General features: G+C 52.7%; 1 protein-coding gene across 3 annotated transcripts in view; it reads right to left on the reverse strand.

Annotated features, from left to right (window-relative positions):
• LOC116958488 (phosphoserine aminotransferase) overlaps positions 1-23,920 on the reverse strand; it is a 42,034-nt gene that overhangs the window by 9,631 nt on the left and 8,483 nt on the right. For all 3 annotated transcript variants that reach the window (XM_076056859.1, XM_076056857.1, XM_076056858.1), the window contains exons 5-8: positions 21,743-22,224; positions 11,240-11,409; positions 5,951-6,120; positions 4,513-4,641 (exon numbers count right to left, since the gene is read on the reverse strand). In XM_076056859.1, the coding sequence (XP_075912974.1) occupies positions 4,513-4,641; positions 5,951-6,120; positions 11,240-11,409; positions 21,743-22,224 (951 nt within the window). The remainder of the gene's footprint in view (positions 1-4,512; positions 4,642-5,950; positions 6,121-11,239; positions 11,410-21,742; positions 22,225-23,920) is intronic.

Below are 23,920 nucleotides of genomic sequence, written 5' to 3' on the forward strand. Positions count from 1 at the left end.
AGACACAAAGAGACAGAGAGAGACACAGAGAGAGACACAGAGAGAGACAGAGAGACAGTGAGAGACACAGAGACACAGTGAGAGAAACAGAGAGAGAGACACAGAGAGAGACACAGAGAGAGACACAGAGAGACAGTGAGACACAGAGAGAGCCACAGAGAGACAGTGAGATACAGAGAGACATAGAGAGACATAAAGAGACACAGAGCGAGAGACAGTGAGACACAGAGAGACAGAGAGAGAGACAGTGAGACACAGAGAGACAGTGAGACACAGAGAGACAGTGACACAGAGAGAGACAGTGACACAGAGAGAGACAGAGAGACAGTGAGACACAGACAGTGAGAGACAGAGACAGTGAGACACAGAGAGAGACAGAGAGACACAGAGAGAGACAGAGAGACAGAGAGAGAGACAGAGAGAGACACAGAGAGACAGCGAGATAGTGAGAGAGACACAGAGACACACAGAGACACACACAGAGACACACACAGAGACAGAGACAGAGAGACACACAGAGACACACACAGAGACACACACAGAGACACACACAGAGACAGAGACAGTGAGAGACATAGAGAGACACAGAGACACACAGAGAGAGAGACAGAGAGAGAGACAGTGAGAGACACAGAGAGAGACACAGAGAGAGACAGAGACCGAGAGACAGTGAGAGACAGAGAGACAGTGAGAGACAGAGAGACAGTGACACAGAGAGACAGAGACAGACAGAGAGACAGAGACAGACAGAGACAGTGAGACACAGAGAGAGACAGTGAGACACAGAGAGACAGAGACAGAGAGAGACAGAGAGACAGAGACAGAGAGAGACAGAGAGACAGAGACAGAGAGAGACAGAGAGACACAGAGAGAGACAGTGAGACACAGAGAGACAGAGACAGAGAGACACAGAGAGACAGAGACAGAGAGAGACAGAGAGACAGAGACAGAGAGAGACAGAGAGACACAGAGAGAGACAGTGAGACACAGAGAGACAGAGACAGAGAGAGACAGAGAGACAGAGACAGAGAGAGACAGAGAGACACAGAGAGAGACAGTGAGACACAGAGAGACAGAGACAGAGAGAGACAGAGAGACAGAGACAGAGAGACAGAGACAGAGAGACAGAGACAGAGAGACAGAGAGAGAGACAGTGAGACAGACAGACACAGAGAGACACAGAGAGACAGAGAGACACAGAGAGAGACAGTGAGACAGACAGACACAGAGAGACACAGAGAGACAGTGACACAGACAGAGACACACAGAGAGACACAGAGACAGTGAGAGACAGTGAGAGACACAGAGAGACACAGAGAGACAGTGACACAGACAGAGACACACAGAGAGACACAGAGACAGTGAGAGACAGTGAGAGACAGAGAGACACAGAGAGAGACAGAGAGACACAGACAGAGAGACAGAGACAGAGAGAGACAGTGAGACACAGAGAGACAGAGACAGAGAGAGACAGAGACAGAGAGAGACAAAGAGACAGAGACAGTGAGACACACAGAGAGACAGAGAGAGAGACAGAGACAGAGAGACACAGAGAGAGACAGAGACACAGAGACAGAGAGACAGAGAGACAGTGAGACACAAAGACACACAGACAGACAGAGACAGAGAGACACAGAGAAACAGACACAGAGAGACACAGAGAGAGACAGAGAGAGACAGAGAGACACAGAGAGAGACAGTGAGACAGACAGTCACAGAGAGACACAAAGAGACACAGAGAGACACAGAGAGACAGTGACACAGAGAGACAGAGAGACACAGAGAGAGTAACACAGACACAGAGACACACAGAGACACAGAGAGACAGAGATACAGTGAGACACAGAGAGAGACAGTGAGACAGAGAGACACAGAGAGAGACAGTGAGACAGTGACACAGAGAGACACAGAGAGACAGTGACACAGAGACACACAGAGACACACAGAGACACAGAGACACAGAGAGACACAGAGAGACAGTGACACAGAGACACAGAGAGAGACACACAGAGAGAGAGACAGTGAGACAGAGAGACAGAGACACAGAGAGATAGTGAGAGACAGAGAGACACAGAGAGACAGAGACACAGAGAGACAGAGACACAGAGAGAGAGAGAGACACAGAGAGAGAGACAGAAACAGAGAGAGACAGACACAGAGAGAGACAGAGACAGAGAGAGACAGACACAGAGAGACAGAGACACAGAGACAGAGACACAGAGACAGAGACACACAGAGACACACAGAGAGAGACAGAGACACAGAGACACACAGAGAGACACACAGAGACACACAGAGAGACACACAGAGAGACACACAGAGAGACACACAGAGACACACAGAGACACACAGAGACACACAGAGACACACAGAGAGACACACAGAGAGACACACAGAGAGACACAGAGAGGCACAGAGAGACACAGAGAGACACAGAGACACACAGAGACACAGAGACACACAGAGACACAGAGAGACACAGAGAGACAGACAGACAGAGAGACACACAGAGAGACACACAGAGAGACACACAGAGAGACACACAGAGACACACACAGAGACACACAGAGACACACAGAGAGACACACAGAGAGACACACAGAGAGACAGAGACACACAGAGACACACAGGGAGACACAGAGACACACAGAGAGATACAGACACACAGAGACACAGAGAGACAGAGACACACAGAGACACAGGGAGACACAGGGAGACACAGAGACACACAGGGAGACACAGAGACACACAGAGACACAGAGAGACACAGAGACACAGAGACAGAGACACACAAGGAGACACAGGGAGATACAGAGAAAGACAGAGAGAGACACAGAGACACAGAGAGAGACACAGACACAGAGACACAGAGACAGACACGGAGACACACAGAGAGACAGAGACACAGAGAGAGACACAGAGACACACAGAGAGACAGACACAGAGACACAGAGACAGACACGGAGACACACAGAGAGACAGAGACACACAGGGAGACACAGGGGGATACAGAGACACAGAGAGAGACACAGAGACACACAGAGACACAGAGACACACAGAGACACAGAGACACACAGAGACAGACACAGACACAGAGACACAGAGACACACGGAGACACACAGAGAGACAGAGACACAGAGAGAGACACAGAGACACACAGAGAGACAGACACAGAGACACAGAGACAGACACGGAGACACAGAGAGACAGAGACACACAGGGAGACACAGGGGGATACAGAGACACAGAGAGACACACAGAGACACAGAGAGACACACAGAGAGACACAGAGACACAGAGAGACAGAGACACAGAGAGACACACAGAGACACAGAGACACACAGAGACACACAGATAAGACACACAGAGACACACAGATACACACAGATACACACAGATAAGACACACAGAGAGACACACAGATAAGACACACAGAGACACACACAGATAAGACACACAGAGACACACACAGATAAGACACACAGAGACACACAGAGAGACACACAGAGACACACACAGAGACACACAGAGAGACACACAGAGACACACACAGAGACACAGAGAGACAGAGACAGACACAGAGACACACAAACAGAGAGACACAGACAGAGAGACACAGAGAGACAGAGAGACACAGAGAGACACAGAGAGACACAGAGACACACAGAGAGACACACAGAGAGAGACAGGGAGACACAGAGACACACAGAGAGACACAGAAAGACACAGAGACACACAGAGAGACACAGGGAGACACAGAGAGACACAGAGAGACACAGAGAGACACAGAGAGACACAGAGACACAGAGAGAGACACAGAGAGAGAAACAGAGAGAGAAACAGAGAGAGACAGAGACACACAGAGAGACACAGAGAGACACAGGGAGACACAGAGACAGAGACACAGAGACACACAGAGACACACACAGAGACAGAGAGAGAGACACACAGAGAGACAGAGACACACACAGAGACACACAGAGAGACACAGAGAGACACAGAGACACAGAGAGACACAGGGAGACACAGAGACACAGAGACACACAGAGACACACACAGAGACAGAGAGAGAGACACACAGAGAGACAGAGACACACACAGAGAGACACACAGAGACAGAGAGACACACAGAGACACACAGAGACACAGAGAGACACACAGAGAGACACAGAGACACACAGAGAGACAGAGACACAGAGAGACACACAGATACACACAGATACACACAGAGAGACACACAGATAAGACACACAGAGAGACACACAGATAAGACACACAGAGACACACAGAGAGACAGAGAGAGACAGACACAGAGAGACACAGAGAGACACAGACAGAGAGACACAGAGAGACACAGACAGAGAGACACACAGAGACACACAGAGACACACAGAGAGACACACAGAGACACAGAGAGACACACAGAGAGACAGATACACACAGAGAGACACACAGAGACACAGAGACACAGAGAGAGACAGACACGGAGACACGCTGTGTCTCTACGTACGAGTAGAACCCCTCCGAGTTCTCGATGGCTGAGTAGACCGTTTCAGCCTTGGCCACGTTCTGAGCCTCCATGCCCTCAGCTCCCCCGTTCAGCCGGATCCACTCCAACACCAGCATCATGATGTAGATACTGAGACACGCGGGGAGAGAGACACGGTGAGTGAGACACGGTGAGTGAGACAGAGAGACAGAGAGACAGACAGAGAGACAGAGAGACAGAGAGTGTCCCACCTGTAGCAGGGAGGCGTGTTGTAGAGGGAGCTCTCGCGAGCCAGCGTGAGACACGGTGAGTGAGACAGAGACACGGTGAGACAGAGACACGGTGAGACAGAGACACGGTGAGACACGGTGAGTGAGACAGAGAGAGACACGGTGAGTGAGACATGGTGAGTGAGACAGAGAGACAGAGAGACACAGAGACACAGAGACATAGACAGACACCTGTAGCAGGGAGGCGTGTTGTAGAGGGAGCCCTCCCGAGCCAGCGTGAGACACAGAGAGACACAGACAGAGAGACAGAGACACAGAGAGACAGAGAGACAGTGAGACATAGACAGACACCTGTAGCAGGGAGGCGTGTTGTAGAGGGAGCCCTCCCGAGCCAGCGTGAGACACAGTGAGACAGAGACACAGACAGACAGACAGAGAGACACAGACATAGACAGACACCTGTAGCAGGGAGGCGTGTTGTAGAGGGAGCCCTCCCGAGCCAGCGTGAGACACAGACAGAGAGACAGAGAGACACAGACACAGACATAGACAGACATAGACAGACACCTGTAGCAGGGAGGCGTGTTGTAGAGGGAGCCCTCCCGAGCCAGCGTGAGACACAGAGAGACAGACAGAGACAGAGAGACACAGACAGAGAGACACACAGACATAGACAGACACCTGTAGCAGGGAGGCGTGTTGTAGAGGGAGCCCTCCCGAGCCAGCGTGAGACACGGTGAGACAGAGACACAGAGACAGACAGAGAGACACACAGACATAGACAGACACCTGTAGCAGGGAGGCGTGTTGTAGAGGGAGCCCTCCCGAGCCAGCGTGAGACACAGAGAGACAGACAGAGACACAGAGACACAGACAGAGAGACACAGAGACATAGACAGACACCTGTAGCAGGGAGGCGTGTTGTAGAGGGAGCCCTCCCGAGCCAGCGTGAGACACAGAGAGACAGACAGAGAGACAGAGAGACAGACACAGACATAGACAGACATAGACAGACACCTGTAGCAGGGAGGCGTGTTGTAGAGGGAGCCCTCCCGAGCCAGCGTGAGACACGGTGAGTGAGACAGAGACACAGACAGAGAGACACAGAGACAGAGAGACACAGACATAGACAGACACCTGTAGCAGGGAGGCGTGTTGTAGAGGGAGCCCTCCCGAGCCAGCGAGAGACACAGACAGAGAGACAGAGAGACACAGACATAGACAGACACCTGTAGCAGGGAGGCGTGTTGTAGAGGGAGCCCTCCCGAGCCAGCGTGCCGTAGTCCATGACCACGGGGCAAGGCCCCAGGGCGTGGCCCAGGAGGTCTCCACGAGCCACCACCACAGTGACACCCGCACAGCCAACGTTCTTCTGAGCACCTGCCATGATCACACCAAACTGGGGGCGGGGGCGGGGTTAGGGGCGGGGTTAGAGGCGGGGTTAGAGGCGTGGTTGTGGGCGCAGGATGTGGGCGGGGTTAGAGACGTGGTTGTGGGCGCAGGATGTGGGCGGGGTTAGAGACGTGGTTGTGGGCGTGGTTGTGGGCGGGGTTGTGGGCGTGGTTAGAGGCGGGGTCGTGGGCGTGGTTGTGGGCGTGGTTGTGGGCGGGGTTAGAGGCGGGGTCGTGGGCGTGGTTAGGGGCGGGGTTGTGGGCGGGGATGTGGGCGTGGTTGTGGGCGTGGTTGTGGGCTGGGAGTGAGTGTCTGAGGTCTCCACGAGCCACCACCACGGTGACACCCGCACAGCCAACGTTCTTCTGAGCACCTGCCATGATCACACCAAACTGGGGGCGGGGCGGGGTCAGGGGGCGTGGTTAGAGGCGGGGTTAGAGGCGGGGTTAGAGGCGTGGTTGTGGGCGTGGTTGTGGGCGGGGTTGTGGGCGTGGTTGTGGGCGTGGTCAGGGTGGGGTTGTAGGTGGGGTTGTGGGCAGGGATGTGGGCGTGGTTAGAGGCGGGGTTGTGGGCGTGGTTGTGGGCGTGGTTGTGGGCGGGGTCAGGGTGGGGTTGTGGGCGGGGTTGTGGGCGGGGTTGTGGGGCGTGGTTGGTGGGTGGCGTTAGAGGCGGGGTTGTGGTTGTGGGCGTGGTTGTGGGCGGGGTTGTGGGCGTGGTTGTGGGCGGGGTTAGAGGCGGGGTTGTGGTTGTGGGCGTGGTTGTGGGCGGGGTTGTGGGCGTGGTTGTGGGCGGGGTTAGAGGCGGGGTCGTGGGCGTGGTTGTGGGCGGGGTTGTGGGCGTGGTTAGAGGCGGGGTCGTGGGCGTGGTTGTGGGCGTGGTTGTGGGCGGGGTTAGAGGCGGGGTCGTGGGCGTGGTTAGGGGCGTGGTTGTGGGCTGGGAGTGAGTGTCTGAGGTCTCCACGAGCCACCACCACAGTGACACCCGCACAGCCAACGTCCTTCTGAGCACCTGCCATGATCACACCAAACTGGGGAGGGCGGGGCCAGGGCGGGGTCAGGGCGGGGTCAGGGGGCGGAGTTAGGGGCGGGGTTAGAGGCGGGGTTAGAGGCGGGGTTGTGGGGTGGGGTTGTGGGAGGGGAAGGGTGGGGTCAGGGCGGGGTTGTGGGCGTGGTTGTGGGCGGGGTTAGGGGGTGTGGTCAAGGCGTGGTTGTGGGCGTGGTTAGTGGGCGGGGTTGTGGGTGTGGTTGTGGGCAGGGTTAGGGGCGGGGTTGTGAGAGGGGCAGGGTGGGGTCAGGGTGGGGTTAGGGGGCGGGGTTAGGGGCGTGGTTGTGGGCGTGGTTGTGGGAGGGGTTGTGGGCGGGGCAGGGTGGGGTCAGGGCGGGGTTAGAGGTGGGGTCGTGGGCGGGGTTAGAGGCGTGGTTAGGGGCGGGGGTTGTGGGCGGGGTTAGAGGCGTGGTTGTGGGGCGTGGTTGGTGGGCGTGGTTGGTGGGCGTGGTTGTGGGCGTGGTTGTGGGCGGGGTTAGAGGCGGGGTCGTGGGCGTGGTTAGAGGCAGGGTCGTGGGCGTGGTTGTGGGCGTGGTTGTGGGCGTGGTTGTGGGCGTGGTTGTGGGCGTGGTTAGGGGCGGGGTTTAGGGGCGTGGTTGTGGGCGGGGTTAGAGGCGGGGTCGTGGGCGTGGTTAGGGGCGGGGTTGTGGGTGGGGATGTGGGCGTGGTTAGAGGCGTGGTTGTGGGCGTGGTTGTGGGCTGGGAGTGAGTGTCTGAGGTCTCCACGAGCCACCACCACGGTGACACCCGCACAGCCAACATCTTACTGAGCACCTGCCATGATCACACCAAACTGGGGGGGGCGGGGCCAGGGGCGGGGTCAGGGCGGGGTCAGGGTTGTGGGGCGGGGTTAGGGGCGTGGTTGTGGGCGTGGTCAGGGGGCAGGGTTAAGGGGTGGGGTTGTGAGAGGGACAGGGTGGGGTCAGGGGCGGGGTCAGGGGCGGGGTTGTGGGGCGGGGTTGTGGGCGTGGCTAGGGCCGGGGTCAGGGTCAGGGGCGGGGTTAGGGGCGGGGTTAGGGGCGGGGTTAGGGGCGGGGTTAGGGGCGGGGTTAGGGGCGGGGTTAGGGCCGGGGTTAGGGGCGGGGTTAGGGGCGGGGTTAGGGGCGGGGTTGTGGAGCGGGGTTAGAGGCGGGGTTGTGGGCGGGGTTGTGGGCGTGGTCAGGGGCGTGGTTAGGGGCGGGACAGGGTGGGGTTAGGGGGCGGGGTTAGGGGCGGGGTTGTGGGGCGGGGTCGTGGGCGGGGAGCAAGTGTCTGAGTGAGTGTCTGAGTGAGTGTCTGAGTGTCTGAGTGAGTGTCTGAGTGAGTGAGTGTCTGAGTGAGTGTCTGAGTGAGTGAGTGTCTGAGTGAGTGTCCGAGTGAGTGTCTGACTGAGTGAGACACTCACCTGTCCGACATCAACGGGACGAGACAGGAAGTTGGAAGACATGTCACACACCAGCGTGAGTGAGTGTCTGAGTGAGTGTCTGAGTGAGTGTCTGAGTGAGTGAGTGTCTGAGTGAGTGTCTGAGTGAGTGAGTGTCTGAGTGAGTGTCTGAGTGACTGAGTGAGACACCCACCTGTCCGACATCAACGGGACGAGACAGAAAGTTGGAAGACATGTCACACACCAGCGTGAGTGAGTGTCTGAGTGAGTGAGTGTCTGAGTGAGTGAGTGTCTGAGTGAGTGAGTGTCTGAGTGAGTGTCTGAGGGAGTGTCTGAGTGAGTGTTTGAGTCTCTGAGTGAGTGAGTGTCTGAGTGAGTGTCTGAGTGAGTGTCTGAGTGAGTGAGTGTCTGAGTGAGTGAGTCTCTGAGTGAGTGAGTCTCTGAGTGAGTGAGTCTCTGAGTGAGTGTCTGAGTGAGTGTCTGAGTGAGTGTCTGAGTGAGTGTCTGAGTGAGTGTCTGAGTGAGTGTGTGAGTCTGAGTGAGTGAGTATCTGAGTGAGTGAGTGAGTGTCTGAGTGAGTGAGTGTCTGAGTGAGTGTCTGAGTGAGTGAGTGAGTCTCTGAGTGAGTGTCTGACTGAGTGTCTGACTGAGTGAGACACCCACCTGTCCGACATCAACGGGACGAGACAGGAAATTGGAAGACATGTCACACACCAGCGTGAGTGAGTGTCTGAGTGAGTGTCTGAGTGAGTGTCTGAGTGAGTGTCTGAGTGTCTGAGTGTGACACCCACCTGTCCGACATCAACGGGACGAGACAGGAAGTTGGAAGACATGTCACACACCAGCGTGAGTGAGTGTCTGAGTGAGTGTCTGAGTGAGTGTCTGAGTGAGTGAGTCTCTGAGTGAGTGAGTGAGTCTCTGAGTGAGTGAGTCTCTGAGTGAGTGAGTGAGTCTCTGAGTGAGTGAGTCTCTGAGTGAGTGAGTCTCTGAGTGAGTGAGTGTCTGAGTGAGTGAGTGAGTGTCTGAGTGAGTGTCTGAGTGAGTGAGTGTCTGAGTGTCTGAGTGAGACACCCACCTGTCCGACATCAACGGGACGAGACAGGAAGTTGGAAGACATGTCACACACCAGCGTGAGTGAGTGTCTGAGTGAGTGTCTGAGTGAGTGTCTGAGTGAGTGAGTGTCTGAGTGAGTGTCTGAGTGAGTGTCTGAGTGAGTGAGTGTCTGAGTGAGTGTCTGAGTGTCTGAGTGAGACACCCACCTGTCCGACATCAACGGGACGAGACAGGAAGTTGGAAGACATGTCACACACCAGCGTGAGTGAGTGTCTGAGTGAGTGTCTGAGTGAGTGAGTCTCTGAGTGAGTGAGTGAGTGTCTGAGTGAGTGAGTGACTGAGTGAGTGAGTCTCTGAGTGAGTGAGTGTCTGAGTGAGTGAGTGAGTCTCTGAGTGAGTGAGTCTCTGAGTGAGTGAGTGAGTGTCTGAGTGACTGAGTGAGTGTCTGAGTGAGTGTCTGAGTGAGTGTCTGAGTGAGTGAGTGTCTGAGTGTCTGAGTGAGACACCCACCTGTCCGACATCAACGGGACGAGACAGGAAGTTGGAAGACATGTCACACACCAGCGTGAGTGAGTGTCTGAGTGAGTGTCTGAGTGAGTGTCTGAGTGAGTGAGTCTCTGAGTGAGTGTCTGAGTGAGTGTCTGAGTGAGTGAGTCTCTGAGTGAGTGTCTGAGTGAGTGTCTGAGTGAGTGTCTGAGTGAGTGAGTGTCTGAGTGAGTGTCTGAGTGAGTGAGTGTCTGAGTGAGTGAGTCTCTGAGTGAGTGTCTGAGTGAGTGTCTGAGTGAGTGAGTCTCTGAGTGAGTGAGTGAGTGTCTGAGTGAGTGAGTGTCTGAGTGTCTGAGTGAGACACCCACCTGTCCGACATCAACGGGACGAGACAGGAAGTTGGAAGACATGTCACACACCAGCGTGAGTGAGTGTCTGAGTGAGTGTCTGAGTGAGTGAGACACCCACCTGTCCGACATCAACGGGACGAGACAGGAAGTTGGAAGACATGTCACACACCAGCGTGAGTGAGTGTCTGAGTGAGTGTCTGAGTGAGTGAGTGTCTGAGTGAGTGAGTCTCTGAGTGAGTGTCTGAGTGAGTGTCTGACTGAGTGAGACACCCACCTGTCCGACATCAACGGGACGAGACAGGAAGTTGGAAGACATGTCACACACCAGCGTGAGTGAGTGTCTGAGTGAGTGTCTGAGTGAGTGAGTCTCTGAGTGAGTGTCTGAGTGAGTGTCTCAGTGAGTGAGTGTCTGAGTGTCTGAGTGAGTGTCTGAGTGAGTGAGTGTCTGAGTGTCTGAGTGAGACACCCACCTGTCCGACATCAACGGGACGAGACAGGAAGTTGGAAGACATGTCACACACCAGCGTGAGTGAGTCTCTGAGTGAGTGTCTGAGTGAGTGTCTGAGTGAGTGAGTCTCTGAGTGAGTGAGTGAGTGTCTGAGTGAGTGAGTGTCTGAGTGACTGAGTGAGACACCCACCTGTCCGACATCAACGGGACGAGACAGGAAGTTGGAAGACATGTCACACACCAGCGTGAGTGAGTGTCTGAGTGAGTGAGTGAGACACCCACCTGTCCGACATCAACGGGACGAGACAGGAAGTTGGAAGACATGTCACACACCAGCGTGAGTGAGTGTCTGAGTGAGTGTCTGACTGAGTGAGACACCCACCTGTCCGACATCAACGGGACGAGACAGGAAGTTGGAAGACATGTCACACACCAGCGGGACATCAGTAGCGTGCCTGGGCGGCTGACGGAACTCCACGCCGTGAATCGTCTCGTTGCTGCAGTAGTAGAGGTAGCTGGCATCTTCATTCACAATCACGTCCAGGGGAACACCTACAGTACACACAGTACATACAGTACACACAGTACACATACAGTACAGTCTCGTTGCTGCAGTAGTAGAGGTAGCTGGCATCTTCATTCACCTTCACGTCCAGGGGAACACCTACAGTACACACAGTACATACAGTACATACAGTGCACACAGTGTACATACAGTACACACAGTACACAGTCTCGTTACTGCAGTAGTAGAGGTAGCTGGCATCTTCATTCACAATCACGTCCAGGGGAACACCTACAGTACACACAGTACATACAGTACACACAGTACACATACAGTACAGTCTCGTTGCTGCAGTAGTAGAGGTAGCTGGCATCTTCATTCACCTTCACGTCCAGGGGAACACCTACAGTGCATACAGTACATACAGTACACACAGTACACACAGTGTACATACAGTACACACAGTACACAGTCTCGTTACTGCAGTAGTAGAGGTAGCTGGCATCTTCATTCACCTTCACGTCCAGGGGAACACCTACAGTACACACAGTACATACAGTACATACAGTGCACACAGTGTACATACAGTACACACAGTACACAGTCTCGTTACTGCAGTAGTAGAGGTAGCTGGCATCTTCATTCACCTTCACGTCCAGGGGAACACCTACAGTACATACAGCACGTACACACAGTACATACAGTGTACATACAGTACATACAGTGCACAGTCTCGTTACTGCAGTAGTAGAGGTAGCTGGCATCTTCATTCACCTTCACGTCCAGGGGAACACCTACAGTACATACAGTACACACACAGTACACACAGTACACACACACACACACAGTACACACACACACACAGTACACACACACACAGTACACACACACACACAGTACACACACACACAGTACACACACACACACACAGTACACACACACACACAGTACACACACACACAGTACACACACACACAGTAAACACAGTACACACACACAGTACACACACAGTACATACAGTGCACACAGTACATACACATACAGTACACAGTCTCGTTACTGCAGTAGTAGAGGTAGCTGGCATCTTCATTCACCTTCACGTCCAGGGGAACACCTACAGTGCATACAGTACATACAGTACACACAGTACATACAGTACACAGTCTCGTTGCTGCAGTAGTAGAGGTAGCTGGCATCTTCATTCACCTTCACGTCCAGGGGAACACCTACAGTACATACAGTACACACACAGTACACACAGTACACAGTCTCGTTGCTGCAGTAGTAGAGGTAGCTGGCATCTTCATTCACCTTCACGTCCAGGGGAACACCTACAGTACATACAGTACACACACAGTACACACAGTACACAGTCTCGTTGCTGCAGTAGTAGAGGTAGCTGGCATCTTCATTCACCTTCACGTCCAGGGGAACACCTACAGTACATACAGTACATACAGTACATACAGTACACATACAGTACACAGTCTCGTTGCTGCAGTAGTAGAGGTAGCTGGCATCTTCATTCACCTTCACGTCCAGGGGAACACCTACAGTACATACAGTACATACAGTACATACAGTACACACACAGTGTACACACAGTGTACATACAGTACACATACAGTACACAGTCTCGTTGCTGCAGTAGTAGAGGTAGCTGGCATCTTCATTCACAATCACGTCCAGGGGAACACCTACAGTACACACAGTACACACAGTGCATACAGTGCATACAGTACATACAGTGCATACAGTACATACAGTACACACAGTACATACAGTACACACACAGTACATACAGTACACACAGTATCGTTACTGCAGTAGTAGAGGTAGCTGGCATCTTCATTCACAATCACGTCCAGGGGAACACCTACAGTACACACAGTACATACAGTACATACAGCACACACACAGTACACACAGTACACAGTCTCGTTGCTGCAGTAGTAGAGGTAGCTGGCATCTTCATTCACAATCACGTCCAGGGGAACACCTACAGTACATACAGTACACACACAGTACACATACAGTACACAGTCTCGTTGCTGCAGTAGTAGAGGTAGCTGGCATCTTCATTCACCTTCACGTCCAGGGGAACACCTACAGTACATACAGTACACACAGTACGTACAGTACATACAGTACATACAGGACACACAGTACACGCAGTACACACAGTACACACAGTACACACAGTACACATACAGTACACATACAGTACACACAGTACACATACAGTACACATACAGTACACAGTCTCGTTGCTGCAGTAGTAGAGGTAGCTGGCATCTTCATTCACAATCACGTCCAGGGGAACACCTACAGTACATACAGTACACACAGTACATACAGTACATACAGTACACACAGTACACACAGTACACATACAGTACACACACAGTACACAGTATCGTTACTGCAGTAGTAGAGGTAGCTGGCATCTTCATTCACAATCACGTCCAGGGGAACACCTACAGTGCATACAGTACATACAGTACACACAGTACACACAGTGTACATACAGTACACACAGTACACACAGTGTACATACAGTACACACAGTGTACATACAGTACACACAGTACACAGTCTCGTTGCTGCAGTAGTAGAGGTAGCTGGCATCTTCATTCACAATCACGTCCAGGGGAACACCTACAGTACATACAGTACACACAGTACATACAGTACATACAGTGCACATACAGTACACATACAGTACACACACAGTACACACACAGTACATACAGTACACACAGTACGTACAGTACATACAGTGTACATACAGCACACATACAGTACACCTACAGTACATACAGTACACACCGTGCGTACAGTACGTACAGTACACACAGTACACATACAGTACACATACAGTACACAGTCTCGTTGCTGCAGTAGTAGAGGTAGCTGGCATCTTCATTCACAATCACGTCCAGGGGAACACCTACAGTACATACAGTACACACAGTACATACAGTACATACAGTACACACAGTACATACAGTACACACAGTACACACAGTACACATACAGTACACATACAGTACACAGTCTCGTTACTGCAGTAGTAGAGGTAGCTGGCATCTTCATTCACAATCACGTCCAGGGGAACACCTACAGTACATACAGTACACACAGTACATACAGTACACACAGTACACATACAGTACACATACAGTACACAGTCTCGTTACTGCAGTAGTAGAGGTAGCTGGCATCTTCATTCACAATCACGTCCAGGGGAACACCTACAGTGCATACAGTACATACAGTACATACAGTACACACAGTACACAGTATCGTTACTGCAGTAGTAGAGGTAGCTGGCATCTTCATTCACAATCACGTCCAGGGGAACACCTACAGTACATACAGTACACACAGTACACACACAGTACACATACAGTACACAGTATCGTTGCTGCAGTAGTAGAGGTAGCTGGCATCTTCATTCACAATCACGTCCAGGGGAACACCTACAGTACATACAGTACACACAGTACACACACAGTACACATACAGTACACAGTCTCGTTACTGCAGTAGTAGAGGTAGCTGGCATCTTCATTCACAATCACGTCCAGGGGAACACCTACAGTGCATACAGTACATACAGTACACACACAGTACACATACAGTACACAGTCTCGTTACTGCAGTAGTAGAGGTAGCTGGCATCTTCATTCACAATCACGTCCAGGGGAACACCTACAGTGCATACAGTACATACAGTACATACAGTACACACAGTACACAGTATCGTTACTGCAGTAGTAGAGGTAGCTGGCATCTTCATTCACAATCACGTCCAGGGGAACACCTACAGTACATACAGTGCATACAGTGCATACAGTACACACAGTACATACAGTACATACAGTGCACACAGTACATACAGTATATACACATACAGTACACAGTATCGTTACTGCAGTAGTAGAGGTAGCTGGCATCTTCATTCACAATCACGTCCAGGGGAACACCTACAGTACATACAGTACACACACAGTACATACAGTACACACAGTACACAGTATCGTTACTGCAGTAGTAGAGGTAGCTGGCATCTTCATTCACAATCACGTCCAGGGGAACACCTACAGTACATACAGCACGTACATACAGTACATACAGTACACATACAGTGCGTACAGTACATACAGTACACACAGTACACAGTCTCGTTACTGCAGTAGTAGAGGTAGCTGGCATCTTCATTCACAATCACGTCCAGGGGAACACCTACAGTACATACAGTACATACAGTACATACAGTACACAGTCTCGTTACTGCAGTAGTAGAGGTAGCTGGCATCTTCACTCACATTCACGTCCAGGGGAACACCTACAGTACACACAGTACACACAGTACACACAGTACATACAGTCCATACAGTACACACAGTCCATACAGTACACACAGTGTATACAGTACATACAGTACATACTGTACACATACAGTGCACAGTCTCGTTACTGCAGTAGTAGAGGTAGCTGGCATCTTCACTCACATTCACGTCCAGGGGGACACCTACAGTACATACAGTACATACAGTACACACACAGTACACACAGTACACACACACACACACAGTACACACACACACACACAGTACACACACACAGTACACACACACACAGTACACACACACACAGTACACACACACACAGTAAACACAGTACACACAGTAAACACAGTACACACACACACAGTACACACACAGTACACACACAGTACATACAGTACATACAGTGCACACAGTACATACACATACAGTACACAGTCTCGTTACTGCAGTAGTAGAGGTAGCTGGCATCTTCATTCACATTCACGTCCAGGGGAACACCTACAGTACATACAGCACATACAGTACATACAGTACACACACACAGTACACACACAGTACACACACACACACAGTGTACACACAGTACACACACACAGTACACACACACAGTACACACACACAGTACACACACACAGTACACACACACAGTACACACACACAGTACACACAGTACACACACACAGTACACACACACAGTACACACAGTACACACACACAGTACACACACACAGTACACACAGTACACACACACAGTACACACACACAGTACACACAGTACACACACACACACACAGTACACACAGTACACACACACACACAGTACACACACACAGTACACACACACACACACACAGTACACACACACAGTACACACACCACACACAGTACACACACACAGTACACACACCACACACAGTACACACACACAGTACACACACACTACACACACACAGTACACACACACAGTACACACACACACAGTACACACACACACTACACACACACACAGTACACACACACACAGTACACACACACACAGTACACACACACACAGTACACACACACACAGTACACACACACACACAGTACACACACACACACAGTACACACACACTACACACACACACACTACACACACACACTACACACACACACACACACTACACACACACACACACTACACACACACACACAGTACACACACACACACACACAGTGCACACACACACACAGTACACACACACACACACAGTACACACACACACACAGTACACACACACACACACAGTACACACACACACAGTACACACACACACACACAGTACACACACACAGTACACACACACAGTACACAGTACATACACACACACAGCACACACACAGTGTACACACAGTACACACACACAGTACACAGTACATACACAGTACACACACAGCACACACACAGTGTACACACAGTACACACACACACAGTACACACACACACAGTGTACACAGTACACACACACAGTACACACACACACACAGTACACACACACACAGTACACACACACAGTACACACACAGCACACACACACACACAGTACACACACACACACAGTACACACACAGTACACACACAGTACACACACAGTACACACAGTACACACACACAGTACACACACACACAGTGACACACACACACAGTGACACACACACACAGACACTCACACACACAGTACACACACACACAGTACACACACACACACAGTGACACACACACACAGTGTCTGTGTGTGTGTGTCACTGTGTGTGTGTCACTGTGTGTGTGTACTGTGTGTGTGTGTACTGTGTGTGTGTGTACCGTGTGTGTGTGTCACTGTGTGTGTGTGTACTGTGTGTGTGTACTGTGTGTACTGTGTGTGTACTGTGTGTACACTGTGTGTGTGTGTGTACTGTGTGTGTGTGTACTGTGTGTCCGGCAAAACAACCCCCTACCTCCTCGCGGTGCCGGACGGGCAACTCTGTCATGGACAGTGCTGTGGGGAGAGATCCAATTTTGATTGGCTCCTCCCCTCATGGCATATATGTCCACCACAGGGGCTAAACGGGGGCTCTGGACGGGTGCGAGGGGCTGGTAACCCCTCCACCTTCAATTAATTACCACGAAACCACAAATTAAACTGAAATATGTAACTAATAAGCTTGTGCCGGAGGCCCCGGGGGGCCAGGCGTCTATGACGTCTCCTGGCCAAACCCCAATTGGCGGAGCCAGGAGATTGAATACCTACCCTCGGGGCTACTCCAGAAACAACGAAAAGCCACTACGGGTGGCCACGTGGAATGTTCGAACGCTCACTGCAGAGGAGAGGCTGCCACTCCTCTGTCGGGAGCTGGACCGGTACCGCCTGGATCTATGCGGCATTCAGGAGGTCCGGTAGACCGGCTCTGGCTCCTGCCACCATGAGGGGTGGACAGTCCTCTACTCGGGGCAGCAGACTGCCAAACAACAGGGTGTGGGTCTTCTTGTGAACAAAAGAATGAAGGGGGCGTGGGAGCGTGGCGGTGAGGTGTGGGAAGCTGTAAGCCCCAGGCTACTTTGGGCTCGCCTTCCCATCAACCGGAGGCGAGGAATGGTGGTCGTGGTTACTTATGCCCCCACCGAAGATGAACATCCGTGGAGGGATGCAGGCAAAGCCGATGAGTCAGATGCCTTCTATGACCTCCTGTCACAGGTGCTGGCTAAAGTGGCCCCTCGGGATAGAGTCATCATGTTGGGTGACTTCAATGCCCGAGTTGGTCATGATACTGGCACCTGGTCTGGAGTGATTGGAGGGCATGGGCCAGATCAGCTCAATAACAACGGTAGGAGGCTGCTAGATTTTTGTGCAGCCCATGGGCTTGTAATTACCAACACGCTGTTCCGGCATCGGCGCATCCACACAACATCATGGATGCATGCCGGGTCCAAGCAAGAACATCTGCTGGACTACATAGTGACGGACCAGCGAATGCGAGCCCATGTCCTTGACACCAGGACCTACCGTGGAGCTGATCTGCCCTCTGACCATCGACTAGTCATCTGTAAGATGCGCCTGCCATTCTTCCACTCCGGTGGTGGGTGTACACCCAGGACCCCATTCCAACATAAAGTGGCCTGGTCTCAGTTATCTGATGAAAGTTGCAAGCGAGAATTTCATCATCGCTTGCGGCTGGGATTGGCATCGTCCCCGACTCCTCCTGATGTCGAGGGTAAATGGGCGAGGTTTAGGACTGTGACTCATGCAGCTGCAATGGCTGCTTTGGGTACGCGGTCCAGACCTCCCCAGAGACCCTGGCTGACAGAGGAGGTGTTCAGGATGGTTGAGAAAAAGCGACAGGCCCACTGTCATCGGCTACAGAATCCCACGTCAGAGAATGAGGAGGCTTACCGCAGCCTTCGCTCGGAGGTTCGGAGAGCCGTGAGGCGCTGCAAGGATGGGTGGTGGTCGCGGGTTGCTGAGGAGATGGAGTCTGCCTCAGTGGCCCGTGATCACAAATCTCTATTTAACTCCATCAAAAAAGTAACCTGCAGCTCCACACCTATTACCATCATTAGGGGAAAAAACGGTGATCCAATCTCCGACCCCCAGGAACAGCTTCGCAGATTTGCTGAGCATTTCTGTGAGGTCCTGGGGGAGGGAAAATCCCTCAGCCAGGAAAACATCGTGGCACAAAGTGAGGATAACCCTGCTGAGGCTGCGGTGCCTCAAATATTGGAAGAAGTAACCCCCTGTGAGTGGCTGGCTGAGGTGCCATCTGCTGAGGAAGTATTGAAGGCGATCCGGAGTCTGAAACCAGGAAAGGCAGCGGGCAGAGATGATCTCCCAAGCGAAATGCTGAGGGAGGGTGGCGTTTGTGCACAGACTGCCCTATATGACATCATAACAACAGTCTGGACCACTGGACGGGTTCCGCAGGATTGGAAGGATGCCCTGGTGGTCCCCCTTTTTAAGAAGGGGGACCGCACAGACTGTAACAACTACAGGGGCATCTCACTCCTCAGTGTGCCGGGAAAGGTCCTGGCAAGGATTATTCAGCATCGCCTTGCCAGGCACGCTGAGGAGAGGCTTGCGGAGCCCCAATGCGGTTTCAGGAAAGGGCGGTCCTGCACAGATGCCATATTTTCTGTCCGTCTGCTACAGCAGAGGTGTAGGGAATTCCAACAAGACCTACATCTCTGCTTAATTGACCTGGTCAAGGCCTATGATACCATCAGTAGGCCTGGGCTCTGGGTTGTTCTTCGTGCTTTTGGAGTACCTGACCCTCTGCTCACGATCATTAAGGACCTTCATGATGGTGAGCGGGCCCGGGTAAAACTACGTGGCCGGGAGTCAGAGCCATTCCCTGTACACCTTGGGGTGCGACAGGGATGTCCTCTGGCTCCCACATTATTTAACATCTATTTTGACCACGTAGTTCGTGAAGCCTTCAATAGCTGTACCGGGGGAATCTCCATATGGTACAGATATAATGGGAGGCTAATCGATGCCCGGGTGCGGTCAAGGGATGGCTCCCTATTGCTCAACGTTATGTATGCTGATGATTTGGTAATAGCTGCTCAGTCAGAGGAGGAGTTGGAGACGCAGCTGCTGAGACTGGAGCGTGCCACTAAGAGGTGGGGCCTTACCATCAGCCCCACCAAAACTAAGCACCTGCCTGGGTATTTTGTACCATCGGACACTCCACCCCCACAACTCCCAATCGGTGATGGGGCAGTTGTGGAGAGAGTGGAGAGTTTCCCATACCTGGGCAGTGTGCTTATGACTGGCTCCAGTTTAACAGCAGAGGTCTCACTCCGAATCAGTCGAGCGGCAATATCTTTTCATTGGTTGCGTAACGCTGTGTGGAAGCTACCTGGTCTGTCGCTCCACACTAAGCTTCGGGTCTTCTCGGCCACGGTCATTCCCTCCCTTCTCTACGCTTGCGAAACGTGGACCCCCCTAATGGAACATCTTCGCCGGTTAGAAACATTTAGGCTGGCCTGCCTACGATCCATCCTGGGTTTAACCAGACTGGATTGTGTGAGGAGCTCACAAATCCTTGAAAGATCTGGGCAGGGTCCCATCGGTGAGCTCCTCCGGAAGGCAAGGCTGTGATGGCTGGGTCATGTAGCCCGCATGCCCAGCCACCGCATGCCGAAACAGCTTTTGTTTGGCCAGATTGAGGGGGCTAAGCGGGCGCGGCACGGGCTAGAGAAGAGATGGAGTGATGTGGTACAGGAGGACGTGGAGCTGAGTGGACTTGCCGATGACCGGTACCAGCGGTGTCAAGATCGGCCTCTGTGGAGGAGGCTCGTGAAGGATGCTACTGGGCAGTTGGAGGCAGTCGCCCTCCAACAACAACGGAGGGCGGAGGAGCGATGCTCACAACAACGAGCGGAGCGCCGGGTGGCTAAAGCACAGCAGGTTGGCACAGTAGGGGGCACAGGTGGTGCATCAGCCAGTCATCTCAGTCAGTCGACCCGTGGCACCTGGGTCTGCCCCGTGACCTCCTGCCAGCGGGCGTTCGACACTTCACGTGGCCTCAGGGTGCACATAGCCTGGCACAAGCGTCGTGGTGACGTCACCGCCACTTAGTGGCGAATGGCGGTTGTTGTTGTTGTTGTTGTGTGTGTCACTGTGTGTGTAAGTGTGTACACTGTGTGTGTGTACTGTGTGTGTGTGTACTGTGTGTGTACTGTGTGTGTGCAAGTGTGTAAGTGTGTGTGTAAGTGTGTGTGTAAGTGTGTAAGTGTACTGTGTGTAAGTGTGTACACTGTGTGTGTGTGTACTGTGTGTGTAAGTGTGTAAGTGAGTGTGTAAGTGTACACTGTGTGTACACTGTGTGTGTGTGTACTGTGTGTAAGTGTGTGTGTAAGTGTACACTGTGTAAGTGTGTAAGTGAATGCAGCACCCACGTGTGTAAGTGTGTGTACTGTGTGTGTGTGTAAGTGTGTGTAAGTGTGTAAGTGTGTACACTGTGTACACTGTGTGTGTGTAAGTGTGTAAGTGAGTGCAGCACCCACGTGTGTACTCTTGCAGGGGCTCGTGGGCCAGACGCACCGCACCGTACTTGCGTGCCTCCTGTGCAGCCTTGTAGGACCACGACCCAGTCACCATGAAGTCTACAACACCACTGCTAAGACCACCACCACCACCAACACCACAGCCACCAACACCGCTAACACCACCACCACCACCGCTAACACCACAGCCAACACCACCACCACCACTACCACCACTACCACCACTACCACCACCACCTCCACTACCACCACCACAACCACTACCACCACTACCACCACCACCACCACCACAGCCACTACCACCACCACTACCACCACTACCGCTACCGCCACCACCACAGCCACTACTAACACCACCACCACTACCGCCACCACCACCACCCGCTGAGCCAGAGCGTCCGAGCAGGTTAAGGGGGATGGCGCTGAATTGGCCGGAGCCGCCGCCCTGGGCGAACAGAACTCGGTAGTTGCTGGGGACGCCCCTGTGGAGACACGCACAGAGAGAGACACGCAGAGAGAGAGAGACACACAGACACACACAGTGACACACAGACACACAGTGACACACACAGACACACACACACAGACACACAGACACACAGTGACACACACACACACACAGTGACACACACGCAGAGACACACACACAGAGACACACACACAGTGACACACACACACACGCAGAGAGAGAGAGAGACACGCACAGAGAGAGACACGCAGAGACACGCAGTGACACACAGACACACAGTGACACACACAGAGACACACACACACACAGTGACACACACAGTGACACACACAGTGACACACACACACACAGACACACAGTGACACACACACACACACAGTGACACACACGCAGACACACACACAGACACACACACACAGTGACACACACGCAGAGACACACACACACACAGTGACACACACACACGCAGAGAGAGAGAGACACGCAGAGACACAGAGACACAGTGACACACAGACACGCAGTGACACACACGCAGAGACACACACACAGAGTGACACACACAGAGACACAGAGACACACACACACAGTGACACAGACAGAGACACAGACACAGATAAATACACACACATAGACACACGCATACACACAGATAGAGACACACACACACAGACACACACACACAGATACACACACAGTGACACGCACACACAGAGACACACACACAGAGATAGATACACACACAGATAGATACACACACACACAGATACACACACAGACACACACACACAGATACACTCACAGACACAACAACAACCGCCATTCACCACTAAGTGGCGGTGACGTCACCACGACGCTTGTGCCAGGCTATGTGCACCCTGAGGCCACGTGAAGTGTCGAACGCCCGCTGGCAGGAGGTCACGGGGCAGACCCAGGTGCCACGGGTCGACTGACTGAGATGAGTGGCTGATGCACCACCTGTGCCCCCTACTGTGCCAACCTGCTGTGCTTTAGCCACCCGGCGCTCCGCTCGTTGTTGTGAGCGTCGCTCCTCCGCCCTCCGTTGTTGTTGGAGGGCGACTGCCTCCAACTGCTCAGTAGCGTCCTTCACGAGCCTCCTCCACAGAGGCCGATCTTGACACCGCTGGTACCGGTCATCGGCAAGTCCACTCAGCTCCACGTCCTCCAGTACCACATCACTCCATCTCTTCTCTAGCCCGTGCCGCGCCCGCTTAGCCCCCTCAATCCGGCCAAACAAAAGCTGTTTCGGCATGCGGTGGCTGGGCATGCAGTCTACATGACCCAGCCAATGCAGCATTGCCTGCCGGAGGAGCTCACCGATGAGACTTTGCCCAGATCTTTCAAGGATTTGTGAGCTCCTCACACAATCCAGCCTTGTTAAACCCAGGATGGATCGCAGGCAGGCCAGCCTAAATGTTTCTAACCGGCGAAGATGTTCCATTAGGGGGGTCCACGTTTCGCCAGCGTAGAGAAGGGAGGGAATGACCATGGCCGAGAAGACCTGAAGCTTAGTGCGGAGCGACAGACCAGGTAGCTTCCACACAGCGTTACGCAACCGATGAAAAGATATTGCTGCTCGACTGATTCGGAGACCTCTGCTGTTAAACCGGAGCCGGTCATAAGCACACTGCCCAGGTATGGGAAACTCTCCACTCTCTCCACAACTGCCCTATCACCGATTGGGAGTTGTG

This window comes from Petromyzon marinus, chromosome 78, assembly GCF_048934315.1.
Source record: "Petromyzon marinus isolate PM22_M1 ecotype Great Lakes invasive population chromosome 78, UKy_Petmar_22M1.pri1.0, whole genome shotgun sequence".
NCBI lineage: Eukaryota > Metazoa > Chordata > Hyperoartia > Petromyzontiformes > Petromyzontidae > Petromyzon > Petromyzon marinus.